The following is a 24,602-nucleotide window of genomic DNA, read 5'->3' on the forward strand; positions in this document are numbered from 1 at the left end:
AACTCAAATTCAAAAGTGATGCGGTGTCAAAGACAACGTTAGGACTATGAAAGTCGATTAGTAAGATGAAAATATGATATCCCAAATTTAGTCGCCTTTTATGTCCTGCAATGGTGACTGGAGGTTTGACTTTATCGCCCTACAAATAATACAAAAGTATCACGAATCCTTTTTTTTTTTTTGACAACTCCACATTCAGAACCATGAATCTGAAATATTACTTAAACTATCTGAATATCAATCTCATTACATACGACTTATTAACACTTAATAACATTGTTCATGGACTAAGCAAAACATCTAATAATATAAGATAGTGTCATGATCCTGCAGATATACCTCCAAGAAGAAGGATGATGGATGATATTTATAGACGTATGTACATACAATACACCTTAGACCCAGGTCAAACTTTTGTCTGTTTCGTAAATTATTTATCACCAGATAAGAATACCCACATGAGTGAATCAGCAACATCAATATGAAGTATTGGACATTACATCTGCCTCAAATAAAGTATAATCTTCAATAACAGTTTTCCATCTTTAAAAATGTTGTCACATTTACTTTTCAGATTCAATGATCGTAAATCGTAATCTGAAATAAGTACTCCAAATAATATAAAATACAAATGTACATAGCATGTCAATAATGGTGTAATGAACCTCAAAATCAAAACTCATACAAAGATAACTGTATGTTCTAAATAACTGTAAGTCTTAAAATAGTTATATTACATTTGATGTCAAGATACAGGTTCGTGAAACGCTAACGCTTTCTCGTCCTGCAGATACATGAAGTTCTATCAAGCGACATTTGGAGTCTCTTGTCATTTATCATTGATTCCCACACAAGTCCGTGGAAAACTGTCAAGACAACATGTTGACTTGACAGACTTATGTTTCTGCTGACCAGTGGTCATCCATTAAGAGAAGCCTGTGGTCAATAGGTGACAATAATGTCCGAACCAGATCGGTCAGCTGTCGTATTTAGCGTACGAGTATTTGTTTAAACTAAGACATTTCATCAATTATGGAATTATGTTGCCAAACTCACTAAGTTAATGCTAGTCTAATCAGCTATAGGAGGTTTTGGTATCATCAGATATACGTTTAGCCTAAACTGACAATTCCTTATGGCGATTAATCCCCGTGTACTAGTAGCATTTTTTTAACTGAGCACGTGAAAATCTATTAATACATGGCGTCATATTTACACCAATGCTATTACTTGTACGTGTACAAATACAATGACTTCATTTATTTTATATAAAATCCCCTGACAAAATTCAACATATACCATATGATCACATTGCAATTCCTGTCATAACATGTTATAAATAGCGTCTAGCAAACCACGTCATCGCAAAGCCAAGTATACAGACATATGAGACAACACGAGGATTCTCAAACGTGGACCGGAAACTACATAGGCAAGAAAAAAGCAAGAGAACAAGACACAAAAGTTCCACTATACAAGAAGACACAACATGAATATACCGCAGTCTCTCCCAAAACACGCACCTCTCACAACAAACATGCAACACACCACATACATGGGAGGCCGTCCTTACATGAGCATAGCTGTTAATAGACGTGTTAATAGGACGTTAATTGAATCAAACAAACAAACAAATCAGAGTTAGTTATTTATTAAGAGTTACAAAAGACACGGGCATTAGGACAATACCAAAGTCCAAGTAGTCACATCTAGTATATATGGAGCCATCTATAGAATATGTCGAGGTCATGACAGACCAATCACAGCAACCTAGTACATTTTACATCATAAGAGGAAAATGTCGCAGTGCCGTGCGTCTACAAGTTAGCAATAACTGCGATGCATCGAATTTGAAGCGGAAAGACGCTTCGGGGTCGCCTTGAAGAACATCAAAAATATGTGGAAACTCACTCAGAAAATTTTGAATTAACAGATCTTGCAAAAATACAGCCGGAGTCCCATATCAACAAATCGGCTGCTACAGATGAACCACGTGATTGTAATGTGACAAAGCCCATAGACAGGTAAATTGTTCTCTTGATTCGCTAGATAAAAGAAACTATCTTGATAAACCGCAGTGAGACAGGATTAAATCGGGGGAGCACATAAAGGTAGCAACAGTCGTTTTGGTCCAATCGTCGATTTTTCATTGTCATTTCGAAGACACTCGTTCACCTTTTACACCTGTTTATACTTATGCTACCTGGACGTTTGCCTGATAAAAGTGACAGCGTACACATCGAGTAGTCATTATAAAAAACAATAGAAAAATGTATCCACATTTAGTTGCCATTTACAATTTATGCACGAAAACTAGAGTACCCGGAGAAAAATCCACTGACAGCGGTCAGTACCTGTCCGGCAACTGTCCCACATGAGATTCGACCAAGATGTGGTTTTTGGTAATATGTCGGGACTTGTTAACCACTTAGCCACCGCGGGCCATTCTGTCGAATATATTCTTCTTCTATAGAAAATGCAATCAGGTGTCAGGGTATTTCTAGTGTCATCTACAGAAAAAAGTGAATATCGTTGTATTTTGGAGTATTTGCCAACTTGTAATCAATTCAAATGATATTATTCTAAGGAGCAATGTCTACGATACAGTAACATCGAGTTAGATGATAAAGTGTTAGTAACAGTTTCGTGTCGACTAATACCCGGTGATAAAAGGTTTATGTCTTAGCTGACAAAAATAAAGTCTATAATTAGGGACGTCTTTTATCGTATGTGAACAAGTATGTTAGAAATTTCAATATACCAGTGTGGCCTTGGGCTTTGCTCATAGAGAATAAGATGTTTTAATTCTTACACTATAATTAAATTTAGTTATAAAAGCTCCCTACAATCCATAAAATTATAAAGAGAGATGAAGTCATGACTATATCTGTCGAGATACACGTTTTAGTTCCTCAATCCTAGTCCATCATTGCAACCGTTGCTTTACATCCGGAGATATTTCAACAGGTTTATACGGGGTTCATTTGAATCAATGTGCATTGTCTCAAAACATCTCTAGAAAACTCCATAAATGTGACTGTACTGCAAGTAGGCTGATAGAATTGAATCGTAAATGGCGCCTAATTTGTTATCTTAACTTATCTCTGCTTCCTAATGCCTCCTCGATTATTTTTGGTCTCCGGTTGAGAAGCAACACGAAAATACCACAGCCTCCAAAACACATTGCATACATCTTTAAATGACCAACCATACTTGTTTTACTCTTATATGAAAGAAAAAGCAAGGACTAGGAAGTGATCTCCACAGTATCCAATTAAATAACATATACACAAATGAGTGACGGAAAAAACCTGTATGATATATCATAAGACTCTTTCATATGTATATATGAAGGATAGGGATATTTTACCCGAGGGTCACAAGATGTTGTTAAATCCGAGGCTTAGAATATCCCTATCTTTCATATCTACATATGAAAGATTATTTTTCTCTCATACCTCGACGTTTTATTGCAATTTTACTACTATGCTTTTCCAATGGGACTACGTGATACCCGATAACGTTTGCGCGGGACTAGTATATTCAGTGGTGATGGAACGTAACTCTTTGAAATATCCCCGCTGAAATGACGTAATCTCGAGATATCGTCATTTGACGTCATTCCATCACCAATAGAAACAATAGTCCCACATAAACGTTTTCGAGTATCATGTGGTACGTGATTGAGTCCCGTTTTCTTCCATTTTGAAATGATTTTTTAAAAATGTGACTTCAAGTCAATTCTCTATGCATGATACATTGCGCTATTTATTTGCAACTCAAATTCTGTTGTTAGTATCTTTTGAAGTAAATAAAGCATTATTTCTGAAAACAAAATTGTACCGAGAATATAGTATTTTTGTTGACGCTGTGACGTCACGAGGCTTTATTGCATGGGTAGCAATGCAATACAGCTTCAGGCGACATGGGTGTATTGCCCTAGACCAGCCAGTATTACACGTGTAGGTATGAGAGAAATGACAATATCATTTCGCAGTACTGCTACAATGAAACATGCCGTCAATATACCACCGTGTCCTAAAACACAGATACCCTCACTGCACCCAACATACGTACACTGAGGAAGTCGTCTCAAAATGATGGTAGCTGTTAACAGGACGTTAAACATTCAATTTCAACATAGTACCATTTTATGCCCCTCCACACATATCAAGAACAGCTCAACAACTAAATGAAATTGAAATCCCAAAAATGGTGACATTTAAATTGATTATTAATGACCTTCCATGTGGATTAAAATAAGAAATACATCTAACGATTGTCAATGCAAAATACAAATCACTACAACTAAAGAATAAGATTTTATCAAAACTATGCTAGCCTAAGTGGGGTTGACCAAAACACCGCCACTATGAACAAAAACAATAACTGCCACTCAAAAAGGTGGGTTAAGGGTGTGTTTAAAAACTCTTCAGATGTTATAGTGGGTGAAAATTAAAGATGGCTGCTGATCAAGAATAGGGATGCCTACCCTCAGGCCAAACTAACTAATCAAAAGCCTGCAATATCATTCAGTCATCAGCAGCCAATCAGAAAAGATATTGATTCCATTAAAGTTTCCTGGTTCGAATTATTAAGACAGTATATTATAGTTTTAAAGGGTCAAATTTCAATAAGTTTTGAACTCCAAATTAGACAAAGTCATTCCTAGAAAAAAAATTACAAAACATAACGATACAGCTTGATATGAATTACAAGGAAAAAATAAGTTATTTTTTAGCTAGAATTTATGTCCCTCCACACTTATCAAGAACAAGGAAACTGCTAAATGAAAGTGAAATGTCCACCCAAAAAATGGTGACATTTAAATGGATTGTTAATGATCCACCATGTGGATTAAAACAAGAAATACATGTAACGATTTAAATGAAAATCCTAAGTGGGGTTGACCCAACCGAAAACCGCCAAAAAGACCGACATGATACATAATATCATAATTATCATAAAAACTTTTCAATGGTTGTTCGATTAGTGTATAATCCTGGGTACATCGTCACCTATATGCTATCGCATGTGATTGCCGATTCGAGGTTTGTTGCTGTCAGTATTGCCTTCATTTTCTTTACCTTTACTGATTATGATGACAGAAATCGTATGCTTATTGTAGTTGGTGACTATTAAATAGGTCTCACAAACACCCCCACTATTATACTATTGCATTCTCCAACAATCAAAACCCTTATATACCAGTTTATACTAAGTTATGATCTATCAGAAGCACTATTGTTTCACCATTGGGCATTGCATTTGCCATCCCATGTTTCACTGAAATCAGACAATATCTCAGTTCTGACCAATAAGAAGTCACGGAATGGTGATCATGTTGACTGACGATTCGACAATGTAAGAATCGCATGCACACCTTAAGACAATACTGAATAGTATTAACTAAAGTCTGAGGAAAGAAGAAGACGAAGTCGTTTGAGGTTGTTTGTGATATCGCCTGGGGGATCATACCTATTGATTTGTGTCATGTTTTGTATTGCTTAAGTTAGATTTATGTTATTATACAGTTTGCGAATGCACTATATCCAAGTAATGAGGATATTGTAATTTACGACATACCTCACTTTGAAAGTGCCAATTAAAATGATGAATTTCAGGCAGACGAACAAAGCATGCGTTTCCAATACCCTGATTAGAAGCACTTGTGACATCTTCATGTATAAAAACATCCACATGACCTTGGCGTGCTGACATATCAAAATAACGAACATTTCCATTTAATATATCATGTATCTTTAGAATAATGATGTCAACGTTCACAATGGAACTCGTGATTCAGAAATGAATAACTAGATAGTTAGTCGTGGTGGTGATTAAAACACATCAAAACTTGATGTATGTAATGGATAATTAACAGCTATGGTCATTTAAGGGAGTTTTAGTGTTAGGATAGAAGCACTGAGTCAGTATAAACTGCCCATTTCTGTTGTATAAATGAGCCCTCATTTTGCGTCCAAGATTAGTTGTACTTGTTTGGTAGTTTCGGCTTAACGTCCTATTAACAGCTAGGTTTTATTTGAACATGATTTACAGGGATAAACAAAAGTTTCATACAACAAATAAAAGGACACTTTGTTAGAATAAAGTATGGTTGATTTCAACGAATGTATTGTCATGTTTGTGATTACCATCTCGTGAAAAGTGAAGGGAGGTGTGACAGTGCCATAGGCCAAACACATGAGCAATACATACCAACGAAGAACGCTTCATAGGCCAAACACATGAGCAATACATACCAACGAAGAACGCTTCATAGGCCAAACACATGAGCAATACATACCAACGAAGAACGCTTCATAGGCCAAACACACGAGCAATACATACCAACGAAGAATGCTTGATAGGCCAAACATATGAGCAATACATACCAACGAAGAACGCTTCATAGGCCAAACACATGAGCAATACATACCAACGAAGAACGCTTCATAGGACAAACAAATGAGCAATAAATACCAACGAAGAACGCTTCATAGACCAAACACATGAGCAATACATACCAACGAAGAATGCTTCATAGGCCAAACACATGAGCAATACATACCAACGAAGAACGCTTCATAGGCCAAACACATGAGCAATACATACCAACGAAGAACGCTTCATAGGCCAAACACATGAGCAATACATACCAACGAAGAACGCTTCATAGGCCAAACACATGAGCAATACATACCAACGAAGAACGCTTCATAGGCCAAACACATGAGCAATACATACCAACGAAGAACGCTTCATAGGCCAAACACATGAGCAATACATACCAACGAAGAACGCTTCATAGGCCAAACACATGAGCAATACATACCAACGAAGAACGCTTCATAGACCAAACACATGAGCAATACATACCAACGAAGAACGCTTCATAGGCCAAACACATGAGCAATACATACCAACGAAGAACGCTTCATAGGCCAAACACATGAGCAATACATACCAACGAAGAACGCTTCATAGGCCAAACACATGAGCAATACATACCAACGAAGAACGCTTCATAGACCAAACACATGAGCAATACATACCAACGAAGAACGCTTCATAGGCCAAAACATGAGCAATACATACCAACGAAGAACGCTTCATAGGACAAACACATGAGCAATACATACCAACTAAGAACGCTTCATAGGCCAAACACATGAGCAATACATACCAACGAAGAACGCTTCATAGGCCAAACACATGAGCAATACATACCAACGAAGAACGCTTCATAGGCCAAACACATGAGCAATACATACCAACGACGAACGCTTCATGCATCAGTATATCACCTAGGAGGACGAGAAATAGTTTTGCCTTATAGACCTCGAACTTTATATCAACTTCTGAAACTCCAAACAAAATTATTACGCAGAAACTCGGGTTTAAACTGTTGTATGGTCGTCCTTGTTTCCACTTTCTTCAGGTATAGAAACAAATTGACAGTAGTCTATGTATCTTAAGCCCTGCAAAACTCAATACATAATTGACCTAGCTCAAAGATTATATTGCGTATTTCCTTTGACTGCAGTCTTTATTTAGTCCATCAAATGTACCATGATTATATTCCATGACATAATAATTAATGTAAATTATAAAGGCAAACTTTATTGACAGTTTTCAATCTTGATGTTGGTTTATGTGCATATTGCTCGCTACTGTAAAGATTACAAACCGAGCTAGAATCCCTCGATACTATGTAACAAAGCTAAGTTAAACTATTCCTACTACATCGCATAACTGCTGAGGCAAATCATTTCATGAAGAAGCAGATCGTATAACCGTACTAGATATCCAAGATGTCAGTCCGTATAAAGTTTGGTCCTACCAAAATGTCAATCAATGTACAATTTGAGTAATGTCACTGATGAGAAGATGGGTGCGTTCTATACGACCGTACGATTTACTAAGATAAGTAGTAGGTATGTCGAATTACAATAGTCTGTTGACATAATGGTCCACAGTGCACGGTTGTCTGGACGGTGTGGTGCGTTCTATGCAAACATCGTAAATTTGTCTGTGGAGTTAATTACATACGGAGAAAGTCTATCTACCGTACCATCTACATTTCTTTAGAAACGTCGAGTAGGGCAGAAACCACATCCCCTGAACCAGTAATTCATTTTTAGCTTTTAGTTACTTAAAACAATTACGTTTTCGAATATCAATCGTAAATCTTATTACGCCACACGTCTCACTAATCCCGCAGGCGAATTGCATTTTCATATTTACAAGGTATTGAATACGATAGATATCGTTCAGAGATAGCGGACATACAAAACCCGCCGTTTTCGCAAAAGTTAATGGAATAGTTTAGATGCATTTGTACTTTGACGCGCAAGTGTAATTTTAGACAGGCACTCAGACACGAGACGTTATAGAGAGGCAGCGTCGTTACCAGCATAAACTGCTTCAAAGACCGAGAAAAGGTTTTCAAGAGAAAGACTTGTACTTCCGCAATTGTATGTGGTCACATTTCTTTGATAGGCTTTTTAGCTTTTTTAGAGAGAATTTAAGATTCCAACGTGACGGATGGAATCGTTCATTGGTACTTGACATCAATTTTGTGAGTTTCCTTAACGTTCATTATGATAACACTTTGATGATTTCCATGCCCCATAATTTGAATATTATAAAAAAAAATCAAGTTGTCAAACTTGAGAGTAAAAGCAGAATTTGTTCACCCTCAATTGATTCTGGAACATTTAGCTATATAATGTGCTTACTTACTAACAATTTCTTTACTTGAATCGTGGAGAAAAGTCATAAGACCATAGGAAATAATTGAACAATAATATTCAAAAATTTTGTAGTAAAAAGCAAAGGTGTTTTATAGAATATTATCTATTTAACAGCAAAGCACAACTTAAAAGTCCCTATTTCAAACGTAAGGATATAATTATACCTTTAATTGCCCCAGGAACCTTTACATGTATAAAGGACAATAGTTCCACTATCACAAGGGGACACAGCACGAATATATCGCAGTCTCCCAAATCACACCATCACAAGGAGACACAACACGAATATACCACAGTCTTCCGAAACACGAATACACTGCAGTCCCCCAAAACACGAACATACCTAAGTTACCCAAAACACGAATATACCGCAGTCCCCCAAAACACGAATATACCGCAGTCCCCCAAAACACGTTAATACCGAAGTCCCCTTAAACACGAATATACCGCAGTCCCCCAAAACACGAATATACCGCAGTCCCCCAAAACACGAATATACCACAGTCTTCCAAAACACGAATATACTGCAGTCCCCCAAAACACGAACATACCGCAGTTCCCCAAACACGAATATACCGCAGTCCCCCAAAACACGAATATACCGTAGTCCCCCAAAACACGTTTATACCACAGTACCCCAAAACACGTTAATACCGCAGTCCTCTAAAACACGAATGTACCGCAGTCCCCCAAAACACGAATATAACGCAGTCTCCCAAAATACGAATATACCACAGTCTCCCAAAACACACACCCGCACTTCACACAGGCAACAAACCGCATACACAGAAAGTCATCCTCAAATGACTTTGACTGTTACGATGACGTAACATTTAATCAATTAACATACCATGTATAATAGATATCACGTTTCCAAACATTTTATTTATTTGAATATGGCATTTTTTTAAATGTTATTTTAGACTATATGTATGTCAGAACATCCCGAAAAAAATACAGTTTTGGATTAACATTCAAAATCCATAGATATGCATTAATAGTTAGATTTATCGGTTAACTCTGTACTATGTAATCTGTGATTATCGATCCTACACTCCCCCGCTCCTCTCCTCCTCATTTCATGCAATGACAATCCATGAATGTTTTATTCCCTAATTTGGACACTTTCTTGTCTCCTATTAAATAGCAATGCGTATTACCTGGAAGTGGTTACTTTAGGATACGTAGACCGGCACCACCGTACAAGGTTATCAGATCCAGTAGTGTGAACGTCGCCGGATTTGAAGGACGATCGATGTACGCCCGGTACATACGTGACGTCAGAATAATCACTTATTCATTTTAGAACGCCTTTCAGTAAAAGAGAAAATCCATATATTCTTAATTCGATTTCAAACTTTCTGGGATAGGCAACAACCGGTTTCATTTACAAAGAATGTTGCACATACATTTTCCCCATGACCAACTTTCTGGTTCCAGTTAATTACATTTTGTGGTCACTGTGAGTACCTTTCACTTGCGTTTTTCCGTTTATCAACAGTGAGGAATCGTTAAATGTGTTTGTATATCAACGTTGGTAAAATTTCTTGGAAAACATGAGTTGAAGGAGAAGTCGAGCAAATACAACATTTCTTTTCAAGAGAGGGACATTTTATTTAATGGTTTTTCATTACATTGAAATACTGCTGCAGGACAAATGTCACTTTGGTGGTTTTGTTTGTCGGGACACTTGACGTCATTTAACTTCCAGTATAATGTAGGCCTTAGAAACATCCAGCGTATTGACAACAGCCTTGAATGAAACCGCTGACGACCTCCGCAACAGATCACTTTACATGGGGGCTTCGTGGTATAAAATTCGGTTGATATAATAACATGAAAATATTTTCCAAACCTCACATCCGCTCATCAACATGATTAGTTTAGAATCTATCGGAGAGTGATAACACAGGAAACTCGACAAATAGCAATAGCGGCGGTGGTGGTAAGAATCACACATTATTGTTGCAAATTACAAAATTGACTTTTACCGGAAAATTTCAAATGGGAAAAATCGATAGGGTGGTCCTACAGGATTCTGTCGTAAATTTCAATATTTTTAAATACCATCTACATACGACAAGCGAGAGATTTTAATATCGATCATGTAACTCACACATCTGAGCAACATTGACAGCAATAACTTGGATCGGATCAACTGTATTGTGAAAGTCTTTGAAATGCAGACTATATGCAATGAGATCAAGACATAAAGCTAGAATAATGGACAATAAAACAAAATATGCTTCAAAACCTATCAGCAGATTTCCATAAAATTATCGTTTTCTCCCATGCAAGGAGTTTAAAGGTTGAGGCATTCGTCTGTAAAGTCGTGATTATGGATGGAGGGACCATCAGTCAGATTTCACCCTGGTGCAAAATGGCGTGACAGACCGCGTTTAAGTCGCCTTCGAGATTTCGGGAGGTTGGTTACATTGGCAAACCTGGTCACCCAGGTGACCAGACGATACGGTAACTCCACACAACACGATAGCCACACAGACTGTAGGCTGCTTCTGCGGTTCCACGTTGGGTGCGTGATGTAGACAAAAAACGCTACTTTGTATTCTACATAAGTGCCACTTTGATCTAGACAGGAGAAATTTGATATATTAAATTATAACATGGAATATGACATTTTGAGTGAAGCTCGACATGCGTACTACACTAAAAGTGATAAGAGTCAGATGCTCTGGAATAGTAAGCGTTCCTTACATTGCTGATTGTACCCACTGAATATGTAGATTCCCTTCAAAAGGCTAACAAGATGGCTGTTACATCTCACCCTAAATAAAAGCTTTACACGTTTTACATCGCAGTTTATAATAATCAATAAAAGAACTTTAAAATTGAATTTAGATTTTCTCTATAAAATAGTTACCAGTACGAGATGAAAAGCGGCACCATATACACAACAAAACTTCATGTGTTGATTCATAATAATTTCCTCGTGCATGTGTATTGACCAATGTCATGTCGAATATTTTAATCTTATTTTTATCTGACTCCCAATAAACAAGCAAGTTACACCAGGTCTGCTCAAACTGACCGGTCATTTCACTTTCTGTACTCTTGTATATATGTACATATTTACCATCGACATAATGATGATCCCTATTGCCACAGACTTGTAATAACCCACTATTATCGAAACCTATAATTGGAAGTTCATTACATATCCACTTACATGTCTGATGAAAATTCGTCATAAACTCAACATGAAACTCTGTCTTGTTGTAACAATTTACTTTTCGGTAGATATATTCGCACTTTGGGATACAAAATAAACCATGTTCACCTGGAAATATGCGAGATTTCATGCCAAAGAAATGATATTACGTGTTAACTAAATAATACATGTAGTTTTATATCCCTCCGTGGGCTCCACAGAGGTGAAGCGACGAGGCAGAGTAATTGTTTTTGATTAGGCCGTCCACATTTTACTACCTCGTCTGCAGATCTTATATGTCTATATACAGATCAACATGCATGTAGATACTCTGCTGTTGGATAAAGGGAACCAGTGACAATTAATATTATATTATCATAACTCTATTTCTTCTATCTCCAGAGGAGTTGATATCAGTTCTTGATTAAGATAACTTTCATCCACAGACAAATTGTTAGATAAGGTAATTTAGGGACGGCCTCCACTGTATCGTGCGAGTGGTGAAGTGGTAGACTTCGATAAGTTTGTGTTGTGTACCTTTTAATCCTTTTTACTTTTAGCGTTTCCTTGGGAGACATTTCATCTAAAATAATTGTTGGTGTCGAAATCATCAAAAACCATCAGTAGACCCGCGAGATATTACCTATGTACACAGAAATGGAGTAGCCCAACACTTGTTTGCGGTACATCCATTCCCGTACCAATCAGTAATGCTCAGCTTCTACAGCTGATATCAGATTTTGTTATCTACCTAATAATATAACCAGCTGGGGTTTATTTCCAATATAAAATCCACCGACAGATCATAGTGGTAATCACCTAAAATACCCACTTAGGTGTTTTGTTCCCAAGAGTATTAAATCAAGATAATTATCATTTCACATGGGGCCGTGATCAACAGTTTTTATGAGTCTTACATAATTCTATATATCAACCACATGAAGGAAATATTACGGAATATTTTCTGTATTTATAGATACCGGAGTCGATTGACACAATGAAGCCACCTTTGGTGACAACATGATATTAAAAATAATCAATGTTTATAAGTATACAACTCAATGATTCGGTATGCTTAAAGCGGAATTGTATATCCAATTATTCAACAATATGAGAAATATATATATTGTACAGCTATAAATAGAGATTCTTATGACATAAAATAATATATATTTTTGAAAATATCAACAAAACAGTTTTTTGTAAATTCTGAAAGTTTCCATTTTTCCGGGACAATCAGATGACTTCACTTGTATATGAAAATATGCGCAAAACGCTCTTTACAATATTAATTTTATTATATGACCGTACCAAATTGTATACAATGCCAGTTTTGTAATAGAAGATACAGGGTTATTTTGCAGTTGAATACAACAAAATCCTCTTCGTTTGCTGCATTGAGAGTGTAGCTTTCACTAAAAGAGTCACACGAAGGGAAACCTAAAATGTGTAAGATCCTTAAGAGATCATGGATAATGGGACATGGCAACATAGGCTATGCACCAAACCAACGAAAACATTCACTAACCCAAACCAGTTTTAACTTTCAATACAAGTGCTGCTGATTCAATTTAAAACTAGGATATCTTTGATACAAATTACACAAACATATAACAAAAAGAAAATATTACAACTTTTTATAAGATGAAACATCAATATAAACCTTGCTAGGTCTGAACCTCTTCAGGATCAATTACAAGAATATACCATCAGACGAGAAGTAGCCACTCCCAGTAGACTAGTCCCGTATATTAGTTCCTATGTATACATTTCTAACTCGACACTTACACACTCTAGATCAAGACTTACCGCTTTTCTACGAGATCAGTTCCGATATATCGAAATGAAATATGTTTATGGCACACCAATTCCATACTGTTGATAATACACAACCTTTAGAACTTTTTGTGCCGACACACACAACGAACTCAGTTTAATAAATCTTCATTTTTTTACAATCTAAATACAAATTTCTTTATCAATCTTAAACTGATGCAATGTTTTGAAAAATCGTGCTTTTGCCAAAGAAATGATTTGTTTTCTTTTTACAAGTCGCAATAAGAAAAAACACGAAATAGCCATCACATATACTAAATATGGAAGACTTTTATACAAATTCAATTTTAGAAATATGCATATAGTGCTTTATTTAAAACATATCTTTTTCAAAATAAAAAGCAAATGATGAAAGTAATTATATAACTTACAAATGCCGATTGGACAATATGACGTAGTCTCATCCGGGTATCTATGTATTTATCCATCGTGCAGATAGCAAATCATCACATTCCACTCGAAAGATTGACAGTAACGTAACTATTCACAGGAGACAACTTGTATCAAAATCAGGCTCATTAAGTGGAGCCATAAAGAAATTGTCAGAATCTTTTAAGCGTTTTGCGCAATCAAAATAAATCCTTGAAGAGGTTGTAATGTCACTTTAAATTGGCAGTAATCGTTTGGTCTCAAGAGATGACGACCACATCATACTTCAGCCTTCCCATGTTAAACTATAACGTCAGAGATAATCCTTTGCATTATCCGCTGCAATCAGATTCTCGTGTGGATCAGTTTGGAACCGAACCATTCTAACAAAGCACTGTGTCAGAATATGAGAGAAATCTGCCAACAAAGTTGACATTGTCAATATATAGTTTAGATATGGCACGTTCTATTATTGCAGCCGTTTACGACAGCTACGTACGGTACCGGCGCGGTGTACTGGCGAAGTGTGCTCATTATGGAAATAAATAATAAAGAGAGAGAGGTCCGATTGATTTGGGTGCGATTTCTTTCGATACGCTTAGAACTCTTTAAAGCTGTCTGTAGCTGACAATGCCGGTCTGGAACAGTCTATATATGGTCTGGTGTTTGTCAACCAAGCTAGGGACACAGGTATCTCGTAATCAAAATATCGAATCCTTCTACCATTAGAGGTTTGATCGGCGCGATCGAAATACTAACAGTTGATTACAATCTTTGTCGGTAAATATAGACAAGTATTGAAAAAACGTTCGATTTTTTCCTGTAACCATGAAACAATACGTACTGTGTTGCAGCGTTGAAACAATTACGAACTATTAATAAAAATCAATATCAGATATCATTCATATCAACAGCAGGGCAAGGATCGTGTCATTTCGAGTAACAGATACCATAGTATCAATTATACACGTACTTTAGACTAAGGTTTCTATTAGCATGTAACACCTAAGAGTGGCTTACAACATGCTTGAATAGCTGCAATTCCTCTTTGGGCAACACTCTAACTTTAACTCAAATAGACTGCAACTGGCAATAATGGAAAAAGTATAGAACAGAATAAACACATCATGAATGGGTTGGTAAATATTAAGAAAATAAAGTAAATAGCAGTGTTATTAATATAGAAATATACTAAGATCGTCCTTACATTTCATATTAACAATATGTGGGATTTCTAATTTCTATCAACCACATTCGAGCCTACAAAGCATTCTATCGATCTCACTTTTCCTGAATGATGAGGTTAATTGTCTTATATTTTCTCTTCTTCTAACTGACTTTCTTCTCCCTAACGTCTCCCTTGACACCACCTCACTTTTGGTCTTCTGTTGAGCGCTCGTCCAAGTGAGGTAGGCTCTGGGTTCTGTCCCCTGGCTGAGACACACCAAATTCTATAAAAGTGATAGTTGTTGCCCCTGCTTAGCACTCAGCATAAAGAAAGTGGAACGACTGGTTCACCCGTTGTCAGTATAATGTGATCAGGTGGCACGTGCTGCTTGGTTTCTTTGTCGGCATGCTTTAATGAGAAAGCACTATAAAGGCAATAGTTTCACTATCAAAAGGAGACACAACACAAATATAAAACCTCCCAAAACACATTGCACCTCTATGGGAGGCCGTCCTTAAATCAACATGGTTTTTAATGGACCCCCTCAAGGACATTAAACCTAATAAACCAAATCGAATGATGCAAATTTATATTTTGCTATTCCATAACTTTTCAGCAAAAGAGCTCCTTTGCTTTGTTAAAGTCAACATAGAGAGTTGTTTGTTAATACGCAGATGTGTTCATTATTTGCTAAAATGACAAGTACACGCACACAATCTCTTTCTCGAAAACGCTGACAACGTTTGATCCTAACAATAATTAGGAAATGAGTCAAATTATCTTCATGGAAATAACCACTTATTGCAAAATATTTTCCCCGTGATATTCTGGAGCAATGCAAATTTCATGGTTGTGAATGTCGTTGTTTATACATTAAAAATTATATATATGATGTATACTAATGCCTGGTATTTAAACAAAACCATTCTATGGGCAAATACTGAAACACTAAGAAACGTGTTTTTTAAAACTTCTAGTTGAAAGGTTTTTTTTCTGTAAACATGAACGTGTCTGGAGGTGGGTGTGCAGGTTGTTTACACTATTGATTATAAATGACAAAGTGTCGTGTTTACCTACCAAAAATGTCAATTATTAATATAAAAATGTTTTCACGTCACAATTGCTTCCTTTCTGTGGAACATCTATGAGGCTATATTGTATTGATATACACAATTAATGTAAAAAAAATCACTTTCCTGTTGTGTCAGCTATTCTGTGAAATCAATATAACTTTAATTATTTTACAAACAATATTGCCGTGTTTTAACGAAAGCCTTTCACTTACGTATTGCGAACGGTTTCATCAAATTATCTATATTCTATTAATGTGATTCAAACAGTTTGACCAACACTACACATCGACCCATTTGTATAGTAAGAATATCATGGATGGCCATTCATCTTTTTGAATGGCAAGACCTGTTTCACCAATGGTTCGTCGTCCCTTTGAGTACTTTAATTGACCATCCACTTTCAATTCATGCAGTAAGAGTTGTGTCACCGAATATGTTCCTTCCATTTGTGCAATAAGGTTTGTTTGACCGGTAGACATATTCCAGCCTAAGTTACATCTATCACCTATGCGGACGGAGAATAGAGAACTAAGACGAGGGGCCAGTCTAGCTATATAGAATACTCACCTCCTATTTAGGTTGTACAAGTGGTCTTCTCCATTTCTAGGATACTAGCAGTTTTGTGGTATATTTACCTTTCATTTACTCTTCTTCGATCTGACCATTTCCCTAGTATTTGCATTGCACATTTCCAGGAGCAAATAGGTCGACAATCATTCAACTATTTGCCTCAAGTTTATGGGTTGCAACATGTTTTAATTGTTTCATAACTAAACACCTTCATCCCTCCGCCCTGGTCATGTTTAGATGTCATCCAATGTGTTCTTGAATTATCGTTTGGAGGCGACAATTTTATTCCCTTTTTAAATTGTATTGAGATTTTAGCGAGTTAGTAAGAAATGGCATTGGACACAATACAATTGGCATTTTCTTCAAACAACAAGAATAGATCTGCGTACATAACAACATTTAACCATTCGATTCTCCCGTCATTGAATGTCTACTCCTTGAACTGATCTTTCTAAAAATAGTACATCTACAGGGATAGCTGTATTTTGTTTTATAGATCTTAGTTACTGGATCAGTGCTAGATGTTTCAGTTCCTCCACTAGCCCCTGAAGAGTATAACACTGTCGATCACTAGTTACCAATGGTAAATTTTCTACTAAAAGTAAGTCAATGGTACCAATCTACCATCGTCAGGCGTTGTTCCAGACCAACAAACCACGCGTTGTTCCAGACAAACTAGAGGTGTCCTTTAGTTATGAAGATGTAACAAAACACGACAGCATCAATGGAGTGAAATGGATGTCATGAAATCTGTACGACAAGTACTACAATGTGCTTTATGTCCCAGTCAGATACAGCCTATGCAAGATGATTTGCTATCTTTTTTCCTAAACGTGTTGAAACGTGCATTTATTTCCGAATTTCCACCCATGGGGAACAACGTCAAACGACATGTATCAATTTGTTTGTAAATCCTCTTAATTGAATGCCAAAATTTTATAACCAAAATGGCCGCATAGCTAACGTAAGCTTACAAAGAAAATGACGCCATTATACCATTTGCAGACAAAATCGTTCAAAACACATACCAATGGTGATGGTATTATTCTTTTAACTCTTTACGTAATTCGATATATGTAGTTATGACAGGTAATTCGTTACTTGTCTGTAGTTGATTTTCTTTGGTAGGAATAGTGCCTATATGAAATTTTCAAATAATCTTAATATGAAATTTATCCGTCACCATTGTAGACACAATCAAATTGTGAAATCGACATTTCAGAAAAAATGAAGAAAAAACCCCACTTTAAAGTCTGCGGTAAATGGATAAATGCAGATTGCCTTCTTTCTACGCGACGCTTACCAAAAAGGCTTATACAATGTATTTTTATCTGACAGACATCTTCCATAAAGACAAGCCCAGATACACAGGTTTAGAGATAAGTCGACACATGTAGAATCACTCTATGTATAAGTATGCCCTTGTCGATATGCAAAAGAATCCAGCCACTCGCCCGTGCGCGTGTGGGCATTCACTGCAGTATATATCACCAAGCACTTTGTATCGTGTTAGACTATCTTAATTTCATTAATTGATCATATTGTCATTTTCATCATGGACAATTATGTTTTCATTGGGCTTTGAACGTTCCGTGAGCATATTTCATAGTTTAAACAATAAAATCCTTTCAAACTTCTACGTTATTGAACTTTTGATCCCATTTATCATAATTTTGTTAAAGTAACATAACATAACATGAAAGTAAAAATAAGAGCACATTAACACTTGGTGCTACTGAACGTTACGTAAATCGGTTTCTCGCCTCGAGCCACCGCGCTCGCTCTGTTACTTATAATTACATAAAGATGGAATAGAAGTTTAATACCGCGCGGATTATAAAACCTACACCATGTTCTTTGAGGGTCATTCGTACGCGAGGATTATCACGGTGATCTTTGGAGATGAAGGGATCAAGATAAATCCGCTTTCTTGTCGAATCCCACAACCTGCCCGAACTCAGTGGCTGATTACTGAAATTTCTTGGAAATTGTGGCAATAATTTGTCGTGAATTCAAAGCAATACAAGAAGGCGTACATGCTGTATCGATATGCGTTAACCAGTACTGGTACACTTACTACAGTTTAATCAGCGGAATGTCTCTCTTGTAGAGCTGTTAATAAATGATGATCCTCTCATTTATTTTCTGGGACAGGGGAGTTATCGGAGTATACGAATTCTCTTGTGATAACTACTGGCGCCTTTATCAATGATAGCTACTTCAACAAGATCAAAGTGTTATCGTGACAGGAAAACGTGTTGGACTTAAGACAGAACACTATCATGCATTGATATGTAAATTGTGAATAGTATATTTACTTAACATAAACGTTCAGAAATTAAGAATATAACCCATTTAGGTGAATTATGACATACACTCATTAGATTTTGTTTTCAATAAGATACGCAGCACAACCAGACAAGATACAGCTTTCTTATTCACCAACATCGCTATTATCTACTCCCTATAGACATGTCAGTTTGTATGCACGCATGAATATGAATGAGGTTCTTAATCCATGTACATATTTTTTCAGTTTTGAAACAGGCTTGTAAATCTGTATGATATTGGCCAGACGTGAGAGGTTTTCCGCCAGCCCTGTAGAATTGAGCACCAGGAGATAGCCTGGATATCGGCACCAGTCCAAGCTTTCCGAATGGTCACTGCATTTGAAACAGCTTTATAGCATTAGATTGATACTAAATGTTGAACATTGATTTTCTCCGGACAGTGGAAAGTATCTTTTTCACATAAATGCGACATCGATACACTTTAAAGTTCGTACAGAAGTAAGTACTCCCTAAAAATCAGAAATAGGCCCAAGTATTAATTACCTCTATAAAATGCACGAGCATCGACGATATTTGCTTTCTAGTACCAATATCCATTTATGTTCCTAATACATTAAATTGCACATTACGTCATAAAAATAAAGTATGCCACTGCCAATTTACCACAATACAGCCATCAATGCTGACGGAATTGTGAAGACTTCATCGATATCCAAGCGCAGTGAATAATTCTTTTATGTCCGATTACGTGTAATACAAAAAAAGACTGATTTCACACTGATCACGAAAGCAAAGTCTTGCAAGGCGGACAAGAAAATGACGATTGACTTAATTTTATAATTGTATTTTGGCTATAAAACAATAAGCATTTATTAAGATACATGTACCTATGTATGTTTCTTAATTGCTCTCCTTAATCACGTTTATGTCGGAATTTATTTTGCTATCTGGTATATGGTAACTGTATTGAGTTATATTCCTTCCATTGATTTACAACTAGTGATCAATCTACGAAAACAAAGTCTGAGTCACTGAATACTACAAGGGCAATTCACGGAAACAAGTGGAGACGAAATGGACCATTATGCAAACACACTGAACGCAATGACCGGAAGGGTATTTATGGGTTTAAATTAAGGTAGCCTTGAACTTATTGCGCATGATTAATTCAAGGCCATGTCTTAAAAAAATGAACGTTTCGTGAAATTGAAACAATTATTTTAAACATATTATATATTGAAAGCATATAATATAATCAAAAATATTGTGAAATACCAGCAGAAGAATATAACTTGCTTTACATTTGTTACTTTAAGAGATATATTATTTGGGGGAAAAACTTCGGTATAACTATATACAATATATCTAAAACTAATTTACGTTTCAAGTCGCTTCAGTACACAGGGACCTGGCACGAAAATTTTTAACCAACAGTAAACATATATATATGTTATAGTATCAAGGGTATGAACTCGGCGGTCGAGAAAAACGGACCTATTTTTTTTTAAACCGTGATTATTTTCATAAATGGGTTCTATACAACATTGACGGATATCTTACCTTAAAGAGAAATAATTTTTCTTTCCATTGAGTGCTTGATGAACAAAATTGGCCAAGTATTGACGAAGTTATGGCTTGATGAATCAGGAAATTTACGTCAAATATGCTAGGTAGACATTTCCCTGTCCGGTCGAAATGTCGTCTCGGCTCTAATGGGTACCTCAAAAACCAAGCCAAAATCACAAAATCTACGCTTGTGGTGGTAAACAGTACCCATAACTGTGTTCATCCACAATCTCCTTTGGAGGTGTCATGACCCGTACTTTGTAGAAACTCCATTTAAACATCGTGTAACTCACTTACTTTAACCGTCACCGCCATGTTCATTTTTCTCTCGGAACGCTTCTCGACTTTACATATCGTGACTACATTATGCAAATTATGTAATGTTGTGCTTTTGGGTAAACTCGAGAAGCGTTCCGAAGAACAAATGAACATGGCGGTGACGGTTAAAGTAAGTGAGCTACACGATGTTTAAATGGAGTTTCTACAAAGTACGGGTCATGACAACTCCAAAGGAGAATGTGGATGACCACAGTTATGGGTACTGTTTACCACCACAAGCGTAGATTTTGTGATTATGGCTTGGTTTTTGAGGTGCCCATTAGAGCCGAGACGACATTTCGACCGGACAGGGAAATGTCTACCTGGCGTATTTTTCGTAAATTTCCCGATTCATCAAGCCATAACTTCGTCAATACTTGGCCAATTTTGTTCATCAAGCACTCAATGGAAAGATAAATTATTTCTCTTTAAGGTAAGATATCCGTCAATGTTGTATAGAATCAATTTATTAAAATAATCACGGTTTTAAACAAATAGGTCCGTTTTCCTCGACCGCCGAGTTCATACCCTTGATACTATAATATGTATATGTATACTGTTAGTTTTTAAAAAAAAATCGTGCCAGGTCCCTGTGCTTCAGTATACTCAATATGCACGAATGTAGAAAACCCGCAAGTCAAGATGATCACTTACATTACAAATAACCGACAAATAATCAACTCTATGACAAAAGTTCAACGAAAATACATTTTTATTTGATATATGAACTATAATTCGACGGAACAGTGAGGCTAATTTACAAGTAACGAGACATTATACCTAAACTGTTACCTGTACATGTACACTCATCACACGCGCACTTACATGTGCGATCGAGCCATTATTTCAAGTACGCTAACATTGACAGTTCATATTGGATTTCAAAAACTCAATGCTTAGATTCTTCAGGGACTCAAATTACCTTTAGCCTCATACTGTCAGACCCGAATGAAAATTTCTAAATCTGCAATCACAAGGCTGTTATCTATACTTCGTCCTCCATTGTCCCTCGGCTTCATTCTCCTCCTCTGTCCTACAACCTTCCCGCTTATTCTACCATTCTCTAAACCTTTGTCTCCTTCACCTCCCTAGTCTCTTCCTTCCTCTTCTATCCTCCGCCTCCCACGCCGCCATCCTCATCTGTGGCCCACACAATTTCCCCTCGACCTCAGCCTACTCCCTCCTCCTTCAGTATCAACTATACCTCCTTCTCAACCTGTTCCTTCCTCCTATGGCCTACACAATCTGCCATCTTTCAGTCTACTCCCTCCTTCTCCTCAACCTTCTCCTTTTTCCTCAGCCTACTCCCTCCTCCTCCTCAGCCTACTCCTTCCTCCTCAGCCCACTCCCTCCTCCTCCTCCTCCTCAGCCTACTCCTTCCTCCTCAGCCCACTCCCTCCTCCTCCTCCTCCTCAGCCTACTCCTTCCTCCTCAGCCTACTCCCTCCTCCTCCATCCCAGAAACTTTTGCCCTCTGTTCTCCCTCTTTTTCCTTACGTTGTTGCCTACACATCCAGGAGTTAAGGCGGTCATCTACTGTTGTCCTCAGTCCAGACACGGTCAATTGATGACGAGATAGTTTCGGACAGGTCACCAGACTGGATGCATCATACAGGCCACTTTCGGTGTCCACATCACATGATACTGGCTCTCCTTTGAGAGCTCTCGGATGGACAATTGTGTCCGCGGTAGAACATCCGCGGATAGACTGTGCTACCAGAAGACTACTCACATCATTATCAAATGCGCGTATCTTTCTGACCATTTCCGGTGTCCGGGCGCCTCTGGCTAACATGGGATCGGAATCTGAACCGACACTGCTACTGCCTGTAGTAGATTCTTCGTCGTCCGCATCGCTGTCGTCTGAACAATGGTAGATCTCAACGACATCTGATATATCATCGCTGTTGATACAGTCGAACCGTTTGTAGTCCTCCACCTTTCGGATGATGGTCCGGGTAAGGCGTCCGTCCAGCACTGGGGGAGGCTCTGTGGAATATCTATTTCCAGTCGGAAAGTCACAGTCGTGTCCTCCGTCCACAAGGAAGTCTTCACTGTCGGAGTCTGATGCACGTGTCTGAACAGAACATCTTCCTCTAGTGACGACAAATGTTGTATTGCTGACTGACCTAGCGAGACGAGGCGGGACCGGACTATTAGGCCGTGAGCAAGACTGGACTTCTGCTGTCCGGACGGACTGACGCGGGCTTGTCTGTCCGTCTGTTTGTTGTTGTTTTACTGATATTTCAGGATCTCTTGGACTCCCAGATCTTCTCTTGTTATTCTTCACTACTTTACTGAACTTACAACCCATAACCTGGCTATTAATGGCAAGATAGTTATATGAAACGATTAAAAGCACAGCGCAAATTATGGTTGGCATGTATAGAGATGGGCGATCCCGAAATGCACTTGTAAACAATGATATGACGTCATCATGATTATCACGTCATCTCGCTCACAGAACAATCAGACAATTGATGAACAATAAACGATTCACGTCATTTAGAACACATCTAGGCTATTTGTCCCACACCCATCCCCCGAGAGAGTATTACACATATGACGGGAGGATGTAAAGATTTCATTTTAAAGCAATATATTTGCCAATATAAAGTATATAAAATACACCTGTATAATAAACCATTGTGGCTAACGTTTTCTTGAAGATGTCACCAGATATAAAATAACCTTTCATAAACCGCTCAGTGTTGGTCCGTACAGATTCTTCACTTTATCAAGGTATTGACTTTGAATGCATATGTTAAGGTAGTCACACTCTAACTATATCATTTTTTATTATTTTAATCTTCATTTTTGTTGATGTTTTCGTACACTATAATACACACTTGTGAAGTCTATCCACCAAAACACAATCAAAGTTTACTAAAATACAAAATGAAGTCAAACGTTATAGTCTGGTAACACAGCGGCACCCAAGTCATCTTTCACCAGGCGGACTGGCTTCGATTTCCCGACCCAAGGTTAAAACAAAAGGAAGTCACTGCCCGGACAACGTCGACACTTCGCGCGTCATAAACCCGGTCGACAAGTATAAATTCAGCGTTTCGCAATGGATAAAAATGAAACAACATTGATTCATTCATTAACTTATTAAGAAGTTATACATGTATCTGAACATTTCGAGTGAAGGCTAACCATAAATAGAAAAAAAATCATGCAAATTCGATAACGGAAGGTAATTCACATGTTTAATTAGTCCTCTAAACCTGCCTATATTATTAGGCTGGTTTATTATTATTTTTTTCACCTTATATATTAGACAAAAAGATAAAAAGTCTAATAATATAGGCAGGTTAAGCGGACTAGTGTTTGATCTGCCAAACAAAGCAAATATAATTTGGTCACTTTTATTTGTTTATGTAATCTGTAAGAGTTATGACAAAACTGACAATATGGCATCATTAGATGCTTCCTTGGTACACAAGAACTAAAATTGCCTTCTACCAGCCTAGTAGTTATAATG

The 24,602-nt window shown here is 37.2% G+C and overlaps 1 protein-coding gene across 3 annotated transcripts in view; it reads right to left on the bottom strand.

Moving 5' to 3' along the window:
• LOC138315866 (small conductance calcium-activated potassium channel protein 2-like) overlaps positions 1–24,602 on the bottom strand; it is a 76,288-nt gene that overhangs the window by 17,420 nt on the left and 34,266 nt on the right. Inside the window, exon 1 of one of the 3 annotated variants that reach the window (XM_069257177.1) lies at positions 14,133–14,635. The exons of the other annotated variants lie outside the window; for them this stretch is intronic. Within the exon in view, the coding sequence (XP_069113278.1) occupies positions 14,133–14,189 (57 nt within the window). The 5' untranslated portion in view covers positions 14,190–14,635. Of the gene's footprint in view, positions 1–14,132; positions 14,636–24,602 lie in introns of those variants that run through there. 3 annotated transcript variants of the gene reach the window in all.

The sequence above is a fragment of the Argopecten irradians genome, chromosome 2 (genome assembly GCF_041381155.1).
Source record: "Argopecten irradians isolate NY chromosome 2, Ai_NY, whole genome shotgun sequence".
Taxonomy (NCBI): Eukaryota; Metazoa; Mollusca; class Bivalvia; order Pectinida; family Pectinidae; genus Argopecten; species Argopecten irradians.